This window comes from Pseudoliparis swirei, chromosome 9 (genome assembly GCF_029220125.1).
Source record: "Pseudoliparis swirei isolate HS2019 ecotype Mariana Trench chromosome 9, NWPU_hadal_v1, whole genome shotgun sequence".
Lineage (NCBI taxonomy): Eukaryota > Metazoa > Chordata > Actinopteri > Perciformes > Liparidae > Pseudoliparis > Pseudoliparis swirei.
In genome coordinates, this window is record NC_079396.1 from 16911290 (window position 1) to 16928819 (window position 17530).

At 40.4% G+C, this 17530-nt stretch overlaps 2 protein-coding genes across 2 annotated transcripts; both read right to left on the reverse strand.

Moving 5' to 3' along the window:
• Positions 1–3284: 3284 nt before the first annotated feature.
• Positions 3285–7307, reverse strand: LOC130200056 (uncharacterized). The gene is made up of 7 exons (XM_056424006.1): positions 7187–7307; positions 6534–6887; positions 6042–6173; positions 5781–5879; positions 5377–5414; positions 5125–5286; positions 3285–4209 (listed from the first exon to the last, which is right to left on the reverse strand). Exons 1-7 carry the CDS (start codon positions 7305–7307, stop codon positions 4009–4011), a joined length of 1107 nt encoding a protein of 368 aa, XP_056279981.1. The 3' UTR covers positions 3285–4008.
• A 3333-nt stretch (positions 7308–10640) lies between these two features.
• hsd17b10 (hydroxysteroid (17-beta) dehydrogenase 10) lies at positions 10641–14503 on the reverse strand. The gene is made up of 6 exons (XM_056423650.1): positions 14439–14503; positions 13011–13175; positions 12323–12487; positions 11431–11559; positions 11230–11338; positions 10641–10893 (listed from the first exon to the last, which is right to left on the reverse strand). The coding sequence occupies exons 1-6, from the start codon at positions 14460–14462 to the stop codon at positions 10703–10705; spliced, it is 783 nt and encodes a 260-aa protein (XP_056279625.1). The 5' UTR covers positions 14463–14503; the 3' UTR covers positions 10641–10702.
• Between the last annotated feature and the right edge of the window lie 3027 nt (positions 14504–17530).

The following is a 17530-nucleotide window of genomic DNA, read 5'->3' on the forward strand; positions in this document are numbered from 1 at the left end:
TCCTCCAGGTTTCTTCCCTTTTTTTCCCCCTGAAGGGTTATTTGGGAGTTTTTCCTGGTCCGATGTGAGGTTTTGGGGCAGGGATGTCTATGTGTACAGATTGTAAAGCACTCCGAGACAAATTTGTAATTTGTGAAATTGGGCTATACAAATAAACTGAATTGAATTGAACTGAATTGTGTGTGTTTCCTGGAGCCTCACCTTTGGGTTTCTTGGCCCTCTTCCTGGAGATCATCAGCGCAGTCGTTGCTAGTCCGATGAGCATGATGACCAGAGCCAGACGCACACACAGCTGAGTTACTGTAGTTGTTAGAAGAACAAGTTTGTTATACGCTGACACCTCCTGATGCGTTATCAAATATTTCTGGGAGTCTCGGGTACATGTGGGACTTGAGGGTCCATTCATGCTGTTTTGTCCAACTAAATGTAAAATCAACTATATATTCAAATCTGTATCAACACAAGCATACATATTCATGCATGAATACAGTCCATGCATGTACACATTTGACATCAAAACACACATATAAACACATGAATGATATCCAGGCAGAGATGGAAAAAGAGCTCTGCCTTGGACAGGATGTTAAGCTGCATTGAGGCGGTGAAACTAAATGGGAACTTAGTCTGATTATTAGGCTACTATTCCACTGGGAAACTTCAGGGTTTCTGAATGATTACCTGTGGCAGTAATCTCCCAAATTGTAGGAATCTGGAATAAATGTGATACATGCTGTTCAACGCAAAGATGGAGGTGGTTTTACAAGTGAAAAGAAAAGTCACATTTATTATAGCTGATGTAAGATAACGAGGGTCGATGCATGTTTCTTCACAGTGGAAACTGTTGTTGTAAAACATCAACATGTAAATGTGCTTAAACCTGAAGCTGATGTCAGTCTGGAGGTGGATGAAGGTGTAGAGCTTCCTGGTCTGGAGCTCAAACTCTGTGTCGTCAGTGTGGAGGCGGAGGGGACTGATGCTGAAAAAGATGGAGGAGTCGAGGCTGCCTTTGAAGAGATTGGAGCTGAGAAACACAACAACAAAAAAGATAATGAGCAGACATACTGATACAAAGAAATCTGTGGTAATAGTTAACTTCCATAATACAGATTCTCTGCGACTAAATCAATGCATTTCTAATCGTACAGCGAAATGCGAAAAGGTAATCAATGTGTTTGGTGCAACAATATTCAAACCAGCTGGAGTCTGGGTCAATCTGAGTTCATTAGATATTTAACAGTTAAACTGCTGGTTTTAAATGATGTCAATATGCAGCTCTAAATATAATTGTTAGACTAAACACATTGAGTTGTTTGAAACATCAGCAGCTGTCAATGGAAAGTTGATTCTCTCAGGAGAAACTCACCGTCTTCAACTCTGATCTCAATCTCCTGGTATGATGGATGAATTGTTAAAATGCTTAGCAAACCACACTTGTACTTCCCTGCATCAGACTTCCTCAGCTTTGTGATGCTCACATTCAGAACTGTAGGAGATACTGGAAACGTTCCTTCTTTATATGCAATGCTGTATCTGCCTTTCTGAGCTGTGACTTCACGTGTTAAAATGAGAACTTTTTCGTCTATACGTGTTCCCTTGCAGAAGATCTTCCATTTTCCAGAGAAATTAAAGATGCATCCAACTGTGATGTTTCCTCCTTCCTTTCCTTCAGCGATGAGGATCTTGGCATTGAGGAGACCAGAGTTTCTGGCCCACAGTGCTGGTGAAGGGATGATCAATCAATAGTTATTATTATCTGGACTGAAAATATTAATATTACAGCTTAGGCCAATATTCAGAGAAAACTCTCTATAATGAAACTGTATTGATCTCCAGGAGGAAATCCACAAGCGATACATAAAGTAGTCAAAATCAGCTCCACCTCTACCAGCTGCAACGTTAAAGTGATGAATACATGAATGCATCAATAATTACACTGCAGGATTATCATGAGCATGAAATAGGCCTTTCTGCATAATGACTACCTCTTTTACCTCTGATACTTTAAGAAGATGTTGATGTTAAAAGTTGTGGTAATTTTATTTAAGTAAAAATGTAGTACATGTTGTTATTTATATTATTTCAATACCTAAGTACTTCTTCCACCACTGAGTGACCCATAACTCTCATCATCCTGTTTAACCACAGAACAGAAAGCAACAATATGTCTTGAAGCGATACGAGATGTGATGAAACTGTTTCTCATCGACTTCAAAGTTTAACTGACCGACTGGAAAAAAAAAAACATTGTGAAAAAGAGAATGATAGAAATAGAAAGTCATCGTACTCACTGAAATAAAAGAAGATCAAAGTGTGAGGAATGTTCATGTTTGAGGCTCTGATGGTTCAACGCACCTCTCTTCAGCCTGCAGTCAAACCAGGAAGTACTTCTCTGAATGATGAAGCCCCTCCTCTACATCAATCTCTACTTTACGCCCTTCATTATTCTTTTTTTTCACTCTAATATATTGTGTACATTAATTAATGTTTGTGTGTCTCCATATTCACGTAAACTACAGAACCTCAAAGTTCTGAATGATGCTATTTTGCCACCATGTGCATTCTAGTTTTTACTATGTCATTTACTGGTCATACTTTATAATAACTGCACTTATTCCTCATTTATAAAGCATTGTTCCACACTTAATAAATGATGGATTCACCATTCAATGTAGTAAATCATGCTTCATAGCGTGCAGTTATTATAAAGTGCTGCCTATTTCTTTTCTTTGTTTTAGATGTGTGTTCTGTACACCAGCGATGCAAAACCAAACTCTAAATCTTTGTAGTATCATAGAAGCAAATATCTGTTGTCTACCTGAGAGCACTGACAAGTGTATTACATGTGTTACTGTAAAAGGCTCAGTAATATATCGTTCACATCAATAGTATATAATATAATTTATTACTGAAGTATTTGTTCTCGCTTCCTGACATGATGGAGCGCCTCTTCCAAACATCACATGTCCAGTTCATGACATTTTACATTAAAGTTACACTTGGTTGCAACTTAAAATGACATTAATGTCATTTATTTTGTAATATAGTGTCTGCACTGCTCAAACTTGTATTAACTATGTTTGTCCATTACTGAGTCCTATATGTTTTTTGGGGTTTTTGTCAAATCGTGTATAAATCTGACAGTTTAACCAGCTGCAAATACTCATCAATTTCTTTAAAAAAGAAAAAAGACTGTTTATGCTCTAGTGTGATAAAAACTCATGACAATTGATTCCATAACATTCTGTAAACACGACACATTTGTTTTAATTTTGTCAAGAAAACAGTTTATTTTTTATGTGATATAAAGAATGACAAGAGGGTGACAGAAGTCATGTTGTAAGAAATGCTACAATACAATCCCTGAAGACATGTCCTCCCATATCTATAACGTAAAGGTCTTTTCCCAAGAAAAAGGAATTAAAGGAAATTTATTTTATTATTTCTGAGTAATATATATTTCTTTACCACAAATGGGCTCTGTTGAGTGTTCACTCGACTCATCCTCAGCCGGAAAGAAGTGTCATGTGGACTGTTTTAGTATTATCTTAATACTACCTTAAGCTATGATTTAAATTTCAATAATTTTAATAATTCAAATATAAAAAGTAATATTTTCACAGGCCATTGTTCTCATGTCAAATAGATCCCCTAAATAAAAACAATTCTAGAAATAAAAAAAATACAGTATTATATTTATATATATATATATGTATACACATATACATATAGCGAGAGAGAGAGAAAAAGAGAGGGAAAAAAATGTCAGCTTAGAGAAATATCTCATCTTCTCGAACCTAAGTCTATCAACTTTGTTCCCAACATTGCTGTTAGGTGTCACATTTTCAATCACACTGTAAAACTAACAGTTCACACACAAAACAAATCTCAAAATAACGTAAGCTCTCACAGATCGTGGCGTGAATGTTACTCATTCAGCCCCCTTTGTGTCCCTGGTGGACCCTGACGGAGGATGTGACGGAGGATGTGACGGAGACAGCGTCTCAGCTACGGCTGGTGGAAGGAGACACTGGAGTACACGGGAGGTGACGTGTCTTCGGCGTGGCGGCCGTACGAGCGCTCTTCTACCTGCAGCACGGAGTAGACTGTGGTATCTGCATCACCACAGGGGGCGCTGGTGAGCGAGGCGGCTGGCCCGTCGGCACAATCTACGTTCGAGTAGATTCGTTTATTCGAAGCATCTTCAATCTGCAAGAAAACAAAGAGAGGTCAAAGTTCATCACTGAGGCTGTTTTGTCACACGTGCGCGTGTGCTGCCTCATATCATGTACACAAGGGGTCACTAACAGGGGTCACTAATAGTGGTCACTAACAGGGGTCACTAATAGTGATCACTAACAGGGGTCACTAATAGTGGTCACTAACAGGGGTCACTAATAGTGATCACTAACAGGGGTCACTAATAGGGGTCACTAACAGGGGTCACTAATAGTGATCACTAACAGGGGTCACTAATAGGGGTCACTAATAGTGGTAATAAATATCGTTGAGATCTCGTTCAATTGAACGTTCTATATTTTAAATGACGTTAATACGACTGCGAGGTTAATTAAATATAGATGGACTAAATCTTAGAGACATTAATGTGACGTCAGGAAATGATCTCTAACGCGTGCGTGTTGAATTATAATTGAAAACTTGTGATGTAAAGTGTTCACAGGGTTTTATCTCCAGATGTCTGTATTTTGTTATATTTTGTTTATATGTTCCTGTTTCTTGAATTAATTTTCTTTCTTGATAAAGCAAGAGACAGGGATGCAGTTACTTCTCCAACTGTATTGATATTAATATTTTAACCGAAGTAGAAACCTGGAATTCTATTAAATCTGAAACAAACTGATGTAAAGTCACAACAAGGGACTTGTTTACACTCTTCTGTCTAATATGCCACTGCAGAAATATGTCCTTGGCTGTACAATGAACTAACATTTTGATTTGGACCAAAACAAAACAAAATATTTTTGGGGGCTTTGGTTAAAGAAGAAATCGCTTTTGTGAAATGTGTGAAGATCGCAGCATTTCCTTGTCAAGTTGTTTTCGTGGATGTCGCCGTGAGATGTTCTCTAAGCCCAAAAACTAAATCCATCCGCAGTGGAAACTTACTGTCCTGTGAGAAGCGGCCGCAGCGGCCCGGCTGTCCTCGTCTGTGCCGTCGTCTCGGTTTGGTTTGGTGTGTTTGACGGAAGCGTAAACTGGAAACACTTCTGCAGGAGGAGAAGCTCTCCGTCGGTCCTCCTCTCTGACCTCCTCACACACCCCGTTGGCCTGAAGGAGGAGGAGAGGGGTTCGTCTTAATACGAGCAGGTGTCACGAACATGAAGGATGCTGTGATGTCCCGGATGTACTTAAACTCACCTCTGTGTCGTTAGCGTACTCAGTTTCCACAGGAGGTTCTGAAACGCATCAGGAGGGACAAGGTTTAAAAAAGCTTTTACAAAAAGTTACTTTACGTGACAATAGCAGTTTGAATAGCAAACAACAAAGCTCATCTATTAACTTCAGCTTGACAACATTGATATATGTTATTCAGAATGTAAGTAGTTCTTTCATGATATAGTGCGTTACGTAATCGAGGAACATCTAGCAGGATTTAGCTTTTCAAAATGTAAAATGTCAAAATGTCTGAAACACTTCTGAAGTCCCTGTGAACTTTACTTTAGAAGCTAAATGTTCTGTTCTAGATATGCAGGTGTCTTTATGTTGCGTGTGTGTGTGTGCGTGTGTGTGTGCGTGTGTGTGTGTGTTTCCTGTTGCCTAACCTTTGGGTACAGTGGCTCTCTTCCTGCAGAAAATCAGCACAGCTGCTATTAACACGCCAATCATGACGGCCAGACACAGACCCACATACACCAGTGGAGCTGTGGTGGTTCAAGCAGAAGAACAAGTTTGTTTTACACTTTATGATGCAATACATCTGGGAATAATAACAGTAACTGATTCATTCAATAATTCAATGAATATTTTATAGCAAAAAAAGGTTCCATCTGGTGCCGCCTGTTGCTTTTGGGACTGCTCGGTACCTTGTGGGGAGGCGGATGAAGGTGTAGAGCCTCCTGGACCGGAGCTCAAACTCTGTGTCGTCAGTGTGGAGGCGGAGGGGACTGATGCTGAAAAAGGTTGAAGAGTCGAGGCTGCCTTTGAAGAGATTGGAGCTGAGAGACACACAAAAAAACTATGAACATACAACTACACAATTAAATATGAATTGTACGGATAAAACTAAATCTGTGGTAATATTTCACTTCGATAATACAGATTCTCTGCGACTAAATCAATGCATTTCTAATCGTACAGCGAAATGCAAAAAGGTAATCAATGTGTTTGGTGCAACAATATTCAAACCAGCTGGAGTCTGGGTCAATCTGAGTTTATTAGATATTTAACAGTTAAACTGCTGGTTTTAAATGATGTCAATATGCAGCTCTAAATATAATTGTTAGACAACACACATTGAGTTGTTTGAAACATCAGCAGCTGTCAATGGAAAGTTGATTCTCTCAGGAGAAACTCACCGTCTTCAACTCTGATCTCAATCTCCTGGTTTGATGGATAAAGTGTAAAAGTTCTCTGCAAACCACACTTGTACTTCCCTGCATCAGACTTCCTCAGCTTTGTGATGCTCACATTCAGAACTGTAGGAGATACTGGAAACGTTCCTTCTTTATATGCAATGCTGTATCTGCCGCTCTGAGCTGTGACTTCATGTGTTACAATGAGAACTTTTCCTTCTATACATTTTCCCTTGCAGAAGATCTTCCATTTTCCAGAGAAATTAAAGATGCATCCAACTGTGATGTTTCCTCCTTCCTTTCCTTCAGCGATGAGGATCTTGGCATTGAGGAGACCAGAGTTTCTGGCCCACAGTGCTGGTGAAGGGATGATCAATCAATAGTTATTATTATCTGGACTTGCTTTACTGGGATGAACTACCAACTGGTTCGTGACTGAGGTGTAACAATTCAATACAACAAACATTTTATATGGATTCTTTCAACCAAGATTTTAAGCATCAAAATTGTCGAACTTTATTACGACGTCTGTCGCAAAACAAAAAAACAATATTAATTTGACAGATTATGGGGCAATATTCAGAAAAAAACCCTCAAAGAACAAAGTCATACATTTAGCAGATTAAAGTGGCAGATTTCCAAACAAAAAGAATAACCTTTTAGATTGGAAACTGTGGCGCTGCCGACCCCTGATCCCGGGTCCTGTCGGCGGCACCAGTTACCCCTGCCCCGTCTCCATCCCGGCCGGTCCCTGTTCCCTGTTCCCCGTCCCCCCATCCCGGCCGACCCCAGAGCCCCCTCCTCCTGAGCCCGATTCCCCAGAGCCCCCTCCTCCGCCCAAGCTCTCATGGGGGGGAGGGGGAGTAGGTTAGGCCGGATGGAGCCCCGTCTATATCGGGTGGTGGGGACATGTGGCAGCTGTCTCCAATTTGGCCTCGGCTGCTGGTGATTGGCAATCAGTCAGCAGCCGAGGCCGCCCTCATAAAAGGGCTCAGGTGAGAGTGGAGGGGAGGAAGGAGTGAGCAGAGGCGCAGTGTTGCGGTCTGCTGTGACAAATAATAGAAATGTTACAAACAGAACCTTGGTGTCTGGTAATCCTTGGTGCTTTGGGGGAAAACCCACGGGTGATGGCCCGAGAGTCGTCACAGAAACATTTAAAAAAGATATTCTGAAAAACAGTATTGTTTATGTCGAAATGTGAGGAACCCAATAAAATATATAATTTAATTACGTATTTAGAATTTTTTTTAAATAATAATTTGAGTCAACAGTCACAGAAGTTTGTATAACACATATTGAGTTAATTGTTTGAGTTATGGGGGAGAACTAAGACCATAAAGGTGTATACTTATTTAATTCTTGATTAAAAATATATTTTTAATGATGTCATGTAAAGGGAGGTGGCTGGTGACTGATGGAAAGTAACTAAGTACATTTACCCAAGTACTGCACTTAAGTGCAGTTTTGAGATATTTCATTTCTATTCTCTGCTACTTTATGTTTCTATGCCACTACATTTATTTCATATCTTTAGTTACGCTGCAGACATAAATAAAAAATAAAAAATATAATCAATGACAATAATAGTTTTATTATAGATTATAATGAAAGGTTTTGATCTCCAGGAGGAAATCCACAAGATATGCAGCAATACATAAAGTAGTCAAAATTAGCTCCACCTCCACCATCATTAAAAGCACTGGTGACTTTAAGAAAATACATTTTGAATCAAGAATTAAATTAAATAAGTATACACCTTTATGGTCTTACTCTCCTTCATAACTCAAACAATTAACTCTATATTTGTTATACAAACTTTTGTGTATGGTGACTCATATTATTTTTTTCTTTAAATTCTAACTTTAGTAATGAAATTATATCTTTTATTGTGTTCTTCACGTTTAGACATGAACAATACTATTTTTCAGAATTGAATTTGTCCAATCTAGAAGGTTATTCTTTCTGTTCTGATACGAGATGTAATGAAACTGTTTCTCATCGACTTCCAAGTTTAACTGACCGACTGAAAGAAAAAACATCGTGAAAAAGAGAATGATAGAAATAGAAAATCATCGTACTCACTGAAATAAAAGAAGATCAAAGTGTGAGGAATGTTCATGTTTGAGGCTCTGATGGTTCAACGCACCTCGTCAGCCTGCAGTCAAACCAGGAAGTACTTCTCTGAATGATGAAGCCCCTCCTCCTCCACATCACTCTCTACTTGACATCCTTCCTCCTTCTTTTTTTCCACGACAGTCAATTAACTGTAAGTGTATATATGAATGTATAATATAACTGTGTTTGTATCTTGATGCAGTCATGTCATGTTTTTGTCTAAAAATCTCTTTTTAAAAGGCACAATATGCAGCAACTTTAACAAATAAAAACAATGAATCGATCGATACAAAAATAATTGCTCCCAATCATATTTTATGAACCACGACCCCGCCCTCTGCCTGTATTTTCTCTTCTTCTTTCTTTGCCATATTCGGGACTCTTCTGATCTGCAAAGAGCATATGGACCCCCCCCCCCACCCCCCAGCCAATAACCAGGCAACCCTACTCATTCCCAGTCAAACAGCGCTGTGTAAATGGAGTGTGTGCCGCGTGTTAATTGCTTGTAAAATATAGCAGAAAATAAAAAATACTTAAATAAAGCACAAGTACCTCAAATGTATACTTAAGCCTGTTGTAGGCTACAGTATTTGAGTGAATGTACCTTTCACCACTGTTAGACTATAATTAGTGGCGCATCAGGATGTGCATCACTTCAACAAAGTCACTCAAGCTTTACAATACATTTGAGTAGAAGTATAAAGTACCATAACATGGAAGGTTAAGTCCCTCGAAATTATACAAGCTACATTCCATCACTGATGTTGAAGTTCTGCTCTCCAGCAACTGCATGACCCAATGCATGATGGGAAACACCTGGCTGTCACCACATCAGAGAGCTGATTGGCTCTTAGATTTGACAACAAACACCACATTTTAAAATCCCTATTTTTCTGTGTGGTAGTGATATTATTGGCTGCTCGGCTCAGGTTTAATCTAAAGACATATATTGTGTGGTTGATAATAATAAAGCTTTTTCATATAACACACATCCAAACGAATGTGTTTCACAGGCAGCCATAAAAAGAACGAAGGACAGCACACGTTGCAGATACACGCACATTATTGAACACATCCTAAAGATGAGATCTAACGGGATGTAACTGTTTCTTTGACTTCATGTGTATTCCTTAAAGGCGGCTGCAAACAGTCTGACTTGACCGCAGTTCTTTGGTCAACGCCCCTGATGCCGCCGCCTGCTCTCGTCCACTTTCCAGGCGAGGCGAAGTTCATCCTGAAGGAGCCTAATATTTCTTTAATAAAGCCATAAGCGCTGAACCCTCAGGGATTTAACTGAGCTGGGAAATGATTGAGTGTGAGAGTCTGGAACAGCTCAAGATGGTAAACGGGACCGCTTGCTGCAACATATCACGTCACCTTGATGATTTATTAATAGTATTATGAGTTACATTGCTATTAGCATTGACATACTATTACTGCTTGTATTATTATTCCATTATATCTATCGTTGCTGTTATTTTTGGTAGTCGTAACTTTTTTCTCATGTCTACGATGGCATTGGAATTGTTGATGAATAAAGCAGGTGTGTAATATCGTCTGACTCCATGTCTTTATGAGTTCTGTAACTAAGCGTGTACGATTTATTGAAGTAAGATTCAACAATGCTGATTTGATGCTTTGGTGTACTGGCGCCAAGAAACGGAACAAATGGATCAGAGGAAAGTAAGAAAAAAAGAAAGTAAGAAAATTAAGAAAAGAATAGGATGAGGTGAAAGTTCATATTTCTTTTCAAAATGTAATAAAATAAAATTCGAGACAAAAAAAAGCATAAAAGATATTCAAACCCATCTGGAGGTTTATTATAATCTAGATTACTTTACAAAACAACCAAAGTCGAGTGCACAAATGACTGCATTGCTCTGAATGATGTGCAGACATGTTAAACTCTCTCACACTGTATGCAGCTTTCTCCAACATTATTGCACCAGGCAGCCACACACACACACACACACACACACACACACACACAATGTTCTCTTAAATCGACGAAGGTGGCGATCAACACCTTTAGTAAACGTGGACACACGCCATCGGTCTCAGGGCTGCATGCGAATGGCTCCGTCCAGTCTGATGACCTCGCCGTTAATCATGGGGTTCTCAGCCAGCGATATCACCAGGTGGGCAAACTCCGCGGGGTCTCCCAGGCGAGAGGGGAAGGGCACCTGTCGGGCGAGAAAGGATCGCACCTTCTCTGGGAGGCCGGCCAGGAGGGGGGTGGAGAACAGACCTACGGGAATAAAGAGAGACAACATTTAAGATTTATACACCGAGGACAAATCCCCCCTGGACAGTCCCCGCGGAGCGTGAAGAGGCGACGCTGGACAAACTGTGTCATCCTGGAACCCACCAGCGATTAGTGTGACAATGATATGACAACGATGATGATTTAGCTTTTGATTGGTTTAAAATCAGCTCGTGAAACACACAGGTAGGTACACGTTGCGTCTCCGGTCTCGCATCTCGGTGCAAGACAGAAACGTGTGGAGCGATGCCGCCTCAGCTCACAGCAGCAGCATCGTGTCTTCGACACAACGCTGCTGCTCCTTTCACTTCCCACACTGACCTGGTGCGATGGTGATGACTCGGATGCCCATGGGAGCCAGATCTCGTGCAATGGGGAGGGTCATTCCAACGATACCGCCTTTAGAGGCCGAATATGCCGCCTGGCCGACCTGGAGAGGAACAAGGGAGCACAAAAGAGAGTTGAGACATGGAGCGACCACTCAGTCGCACCTTTAAAGCTTTTTAGTTCGTTTCAAGTGACCTGTCCATCAAAGGCGGCCACGCTGGCGGTGTTGATGATGCAGCCTCTGTGTCCATCTGCATCGGGCTCGTTCTTCCCCATCTCGCCCACAGCTAGACGAATCACATTAAAGGTTCCTGCGATGTTCACCTGCAGAAAACACACAAAGAAAGGTCTCATGGTGAAAGGGTCCGTTTAGAAGTAAAAGCACCGTGAACATACTCAAAGTAACCACCATGCATTCAAATCAGTAAATGTATGGAAGTGTTATCAGCTAAATGTACTCTATGAAAAAGTACTCAGTGTGCAGTTCATCTTTTTTTTTACCATCATATATGATGTTTCTGGATTAATATCACTGATGTATAATGTGTATGTTGCATTCAACTGCTGTAGATGTTTACAGTTATGATCATTGTAACTCCTTTAGATACTGTTGGGTCGTTACATCTGCAGTGTTGCATCACGGTCAATAAGATCATCATGTTTGTGGAGTCGCTTCCTGCCAGAACCACACATCTCTAAAACGTAAACTTTACATGAGCTCAGATGTGTCGCTACTTTTTCCGACTGAACAAGTGGGATTTTTAAAATAGTTTATTTAGCTTAATAAATAAGATAGTTTTCTCCACACAAAGGGGAACATGTTATCCTTCAGTTTAGGACAGGAAGAGGTTGAAAAATACAATCTGAAAAGTAACAAATGTTGTGCAGTAAAAATATCATACATTTTATTGATTTAGAAGAAGAATAAAGTTGAGTAAAATCTAATTATCAATAAAGTACAAGTACTTTCAATGTGTTCCTAAGTCCAGATCTTGAGTAACTTAGTTCCTCCACTGGAACTGTCACACAGCTGCAACTGGGATTCTTTGTTCTACTGATGGTTTCGCTCATTGCGTGTCATCCTTACATTGATCACGCGCTGGAAGTCCTCCAGGCTGTGAGCTAGGTTCTTCTTAAAGTTGTACGTTTTAACGGCGACAGCAATGCCGGCACAATTAACTGCCAAGTCCAGCTTCCCAAACTTCTCTCTGGCCAGGGACACGGCCGCCTGCACCTCTGCTTCAGACGTCACCTGAGAAACGAGAAGGCTGCAAGATAAATATCACCACGCATACATGTGTAAATACATGGAAACCAGTTAGTTGGTTCAATTTGCAAAGAAAAGCCTGGCATAAATAAAGTGGGTGGTCAACATGTACCACATGTTCGTCATTATGTTGTATGTGCGAGTGCCATCTGCTGAGCTGAAATCAATCAATTACAGCCTTGATCTGCCTTTAGTTTCTCTTATAGTTACAAGTTCAATTACACATTTTCACATGTTTCCAGATGTGATGTTTCCATAAAAACGTTATTATCCTTATAAAGTAGTTTTTATTGCCAGTGGCAGAGTCCACCTTAACCGCACTGGATCCAAGTTATTTCACTACCGAAGAGATTACAAGCAAACAATTCAATGGTGTTATAATTATACTGTTTTAACTATTAAAATAATACGGCAAGACGCAACTAACAGCCAATTATTACTTTTTAACTAATGTACATGCCTATTGTTTTTGCACGAGTGCTGGAGCGTTGTGAGTTTATGGACTCACATCTGCCGGAGCGAAGGCACAGCGGTCCCCCAGACTGGCTGCCAGAGCCGGTCCATCAGAGGAGGGCAGGTCCAGGATAACAGCCGACGCTCCGTTCTGGATCAGACGCTCCACAGTGGCCCGGCCCAAACCAGACGCACCCCCCGTCACCAAGCCAACCATTCCCTAAAATAAAAGAGGGAACAAAAACATGCGTTACTGAGAGAAACGGATCAAAGAAAGATCAAAACTGCTGATTAATTTAAAAGCAGAGGAATCATTTAGGAAATAAAGATTAATACGATTGTAAAATAAACATGTCTCTCACATTGTGCATTATATTTTCGGTGCCCAATTATGGATTCAAGGTTGATGTGGTAAAAACATATTTTAGTGCCTGCTGACTTCTCAGTCGCTCCTCACCAGACCTCGGCTGGTAGTGACAACACAGCTCAGTGCGCTCACTTTAATATTTAGCTTGTCTTTCAACCTTTATCCTAAATGTAGCGTTTCAGACCTCTGGTCGCGTTATGGAGCTGGTTGTATAGGAACGGCTCACTATTGCATTTGCAAGAAAATGCAAAAGGATGCACAGGAACAGTCCTGCCATTGAGTCACAACAGATGTGCAGCCAGCAGAGGCAGTGAAGAAGTAGTATGTCAGCTAGTAAACACCTGATCCATGATACTGAGTTCAAAGTACAGCTCTGAACATATTTAATGTGAAAGGAAATGTACCCAACACGTTATATCTCAAGATCACGCTCTTCATTATGGGGAGTAGTACTGACTGTAAACAACACTTGTTTGTCCTTCCATGAGAATCACGTGTTTCTCAAAACTCAACTTCTCATTAACTCAGAATAAACAACCATGTGTTCAGATGTGTGACGATGCATTGTCGAGCTGACTCAAGAGAAACCGGTTTTTACTGAACAGAAGGGGATGAAAGACATAATCTGAAAAGTAACGACACACTGTAACTAACTACACATGTAACGTTAGTGCAGTAAAACGTAGAATGTGTGCCTCTAAGATGTAACCAGTGGAGGATGAGTATAAAGTAGCTTTAAGAAGAAATACTCACAAGTTAAGTCAAAGTAGCTCGAATGTGTACATACATGGAGCACTTGAGAATATGTAGTTGGTTACTTTACTAAAGTATCTGCAAGGCCAGTTAGCCCCAATGTCAGGGACCAGCGACATAATGCGGGTTCTTTGGGTGGAATGACCCTTTAAACTCGGTCTCAAAGGTCATCGTTACCGAGAAGACAAAGGGGAACAAACACGCGGCAGGACTCATTGATCCCGTGTTGGCTAGGCGATGAAACTTACGAGAAAAACTAATTAACAGGGAAAAGAATGAACACGCATAACTAACAGGAGTGTAACGCATCCTGTTCTCTCGCAGTAAGTCCTGTTGTGAACATTTATTCTTTTCTTTCCTCACCTTGACACACCGAATATTCGCCATGTTGGTTTATGGACAGACGGGCGTCTTCTTCTTCTTCGTTGGTGTTTAATCGGGGTTGTTTAAGCGGTTTAGGAGACGCGTTGCCGCCACCAGCTGGACTGGAGTGTGCAACAAAAATCCGCATTTAAAAAACGGTAATGTAACCGTACATGTCTACGAGGTCAGGGGTCCATAATAAAGCCAATAGATCTGTAAAGTAAAAGTACTCATAATAAAATAAATATTACTGAATTAGAACTGTTGCATTGTCACTTTTATGTTAATGCTTGTAAATGGGGAGCTGATATGAATTGCTTCATATAGTTATAGTTGGGTAGCTTGTAAATTTCCCCCAAGTTATATATGGGTCACATCCTCATGAACGACCTCAGTGATACTGACGATGTGCAGCGGAAGTGTTGCAAACTTTATGCACAAGCCAACACACTGGCACGTACATTTCATGTGTACAGCACATGTTAAAATGCTGTTTAGAGCCAACTGTACTCCTGTCTATACAAACTACTGTACTCTACTATATGCAGACTACTGTACTCCTCTCTATACAGCCCACCTGTGGAGAAGTTATAGTAAAGCAACAATATAGTGTTGAGGTGGCATTTAATGCTTTAAGAATCTTTCTCAAGCTTCCCAGATAGACAAGTGCAAGTCAGATGTTTGTGACTCATAATGTTCCCACTTTACATGATGTGTTGAGGAATTTTATATATACATTTAAATGTCGATTTAAATGCAATTAAAAGCCTGAACTGAGCCAACAGTGATGCAAGGTATGTGTAGTGGCCATTTGTCCTTCAAAATCAAACAAAACTATAAATCATGCATGCACCGTGGGTTTTCGGAGTTGACGCAGGCAAAAGAAAGCAATGTCCATTTCCGTATGTTATTATTCTGATAATTTATTTCCGAAATCAACAAAAAGAACAAAGAATTTGCTGACATTTCCTCTCTGTGCTGTGGTAAAAAACCATTGGCCGCCCTGGTGCATGCTGGTCCTGTGCCTACCCACCTCTACATATAACCACAGGTGCCCAGTGTTACCCAATCAGTGAACCTAAAACTAAATATATTAAACTAAACTACAACTAACATATCAAAATATAACCTAAATAAGCAATAAATAATCAAAATTACTTTACAATAAAACCTATATACAAATGACAAATTAAATAGCTCCAACAGTGTTTCTTGTTTCTGGAAACATTGGAATAAGTGTTTGAATGGTTTTTTTTTAACCTCAAGTGACTTTTTAACTGCACTGAGTGTACCCGTGTCCTCGTATTGTATATATTGTTGTGTTTGTTGCTTTATGGACTCGAGTCTGGAATAAAAGAATATAATTAACCTGTGGTTATAAGCATTTTTACAATTTTCTATATATATTATTTTAAAACTGAACAAAAATAATGTGCCTATTAATCCAATAATAAATTAGTTAGTTGCAGCCCTAATTTAGATAAAATGAACACAGTACAAAGCAGAAAATACTTGGAAAATAATACTAAACCAGTGCATTAAAAAAATATATATATATATATATAGTGAATCAATTAACAAAATCCTTGCAAAAGAATTTCCAGTTTCAACTTTAATGACAAACTAGTCATGTTTTACACACTTTCTGCAGATGATCTAACCATTTACTATCTTAAAAGTTTGACGGATGTTCTTGCCTGCACACACGCTGGAACACAGTGCATTATGCTGCCACGCTGTGAAAGGCAGTAAGTTGTATAGTTGCATCTCCAAAATAGGGGTTGCAATATCCCACACCCCACAACAACACAATTTACTACCTCACCACAGCACAGCTACACATCCGCCATGGGACCTCGGAATATCGCCCCAAAGTGGCAGACTTTGATTTGTTCCAACCTCTACATTTGAGCTGCACATTTAAAACAGTAACAATGAAAAGAATTTAAGGATTTACAAATATCTAAATATTTAATGTCAAACAGCTCATGATTCTCCTTCTATGGGTGGATCACCTAAGTAACAGAAATACTGAATTCATGAGACAGACGTCGTTTTCGGGGGCAAACAAGGACAGCAATATGCAGAATATAACAAGCTAAATTAATTGAATGTTCATGATGTAATTTGGGAGCACTGTTGGTCACCAATGGCAACAGAGGCTTAAGTCACCGTGGCAACCGAAGGCGAGATGAGGATATGCTGGTGGTCTCCATCGTGCAGGTGAGGGTTGAGGTTGCCGTGAGAAAGACAGTAGGTTGTATAGTTATCTCCCAGATCTGGTGTGATCTTAAAACTATACAAACTACTACCTCATCCCACAGTTCCCCTTTTCATCTCAAGAGTCCAAAACAACCAATGAAATATAAAATATTGTTGCACAACAGCAAATAGTCGCCCTGTTACCTTGCTTGTATCTGTTTAAACATGTCTGACAAGGACACGAGGGAATTAAGAAGATGTGAGAAGACAGGAGAGGTGACCAATCCTCAGAAAATGATGTAGCCTACTTCTCAAAAAGGCGTCCTGTCCCTGAGGAGGGTCTCCAAGGCCAGACGAGGATACATAGAGAACAAGAAAAAAGCATGTTATAGAAGAGAGGGCAGGACGGGACGAGCAACGAGTGTCAAACAGCAATCAGTGAGCGACCGCGAACATGTTCTCCTGGTCGCGTGCATCTTACATCAGGTGAGGCTAACAGGCTAACCCGGACACCATTCAACCTTTTAAGCTAGTTACCACAAATTGCTCAGCAAACAAGCGGCTGTTGACGTTACGGTGATATATATATATTAATTAGTAAGAACAGAAACGTGCTGCTAGTCATTTCATTTAACTTTTACACCGCAGCACCAACCCTGGAAGTCAGCTAGCCAGCGAGCTAGCCCATCAGTGTTCACTAGCTAGCTGGAATTGGCGGTTCTCGCCCTCTCAGTCCGCCGCGCGCGTCCTCGCGGCTGCCAAGCGGCTCGTCCGCGTCGGTAACGCTCGGGGATGCTGCGCTCGAAGAGGAGGTTACTCGGACACAGTATCGACCTTTGCGAGCGGAAAGTATTGCGGAGAGATGTTTCGATGCCTCGCTTAACCACGCC

What these genes read in the sequence shown, in the direction of transcription:
- hsd17b10 (XM_056423650.1), bottom strand. Translation starts at nt 14,462, where the DNA reads ATGGCGAATATTCGGTGTGTCAAG. An exon ending in CGAATATTCGGTGTGTCAAG is followed by an intron (nt 13,176 to 14,438) that starts GTGAGGAAAGAA and finishes CTTTTATTTTAG; the next exon opens with GGAATGGTTGGCTTGGTGAC. An exon ending in TGGCCGCCTTTGATGGACAG is followed by an intron (nt 11,339 to 11,430) that starts GTCACTTGAAAC and finishes GTTCCTCTCCAG; the next exon opens with GTCGGCCAGGCGGCATATTC.
- LOC130200056 (XM_056424006.1), bottom strand. Translation starts at nt 7,307, where the DNA reads ATGGGGGGACGGGGAACAGGGAACAGGGACCGGCCGGGATGGAGACGG. An exon ending in GAGAGCCACTGTACCCAAAG is followed by an intron (nt 5,415 to 5,780) that starts GTTAGGCAACAG and finishes GATGCGTTTCAG; the next exon opens with AACCTCCTGTGGAAACTGAG. An exon ending in CGGCCGCTTCTCACAGGACA is followed by an intron (nt 4,210 to 5,124) that starts GTAAGTTTCCAC and finishes GTTTTCTTGCAG; the next exon opens with ATTGAAGATGCTTCGAATAA.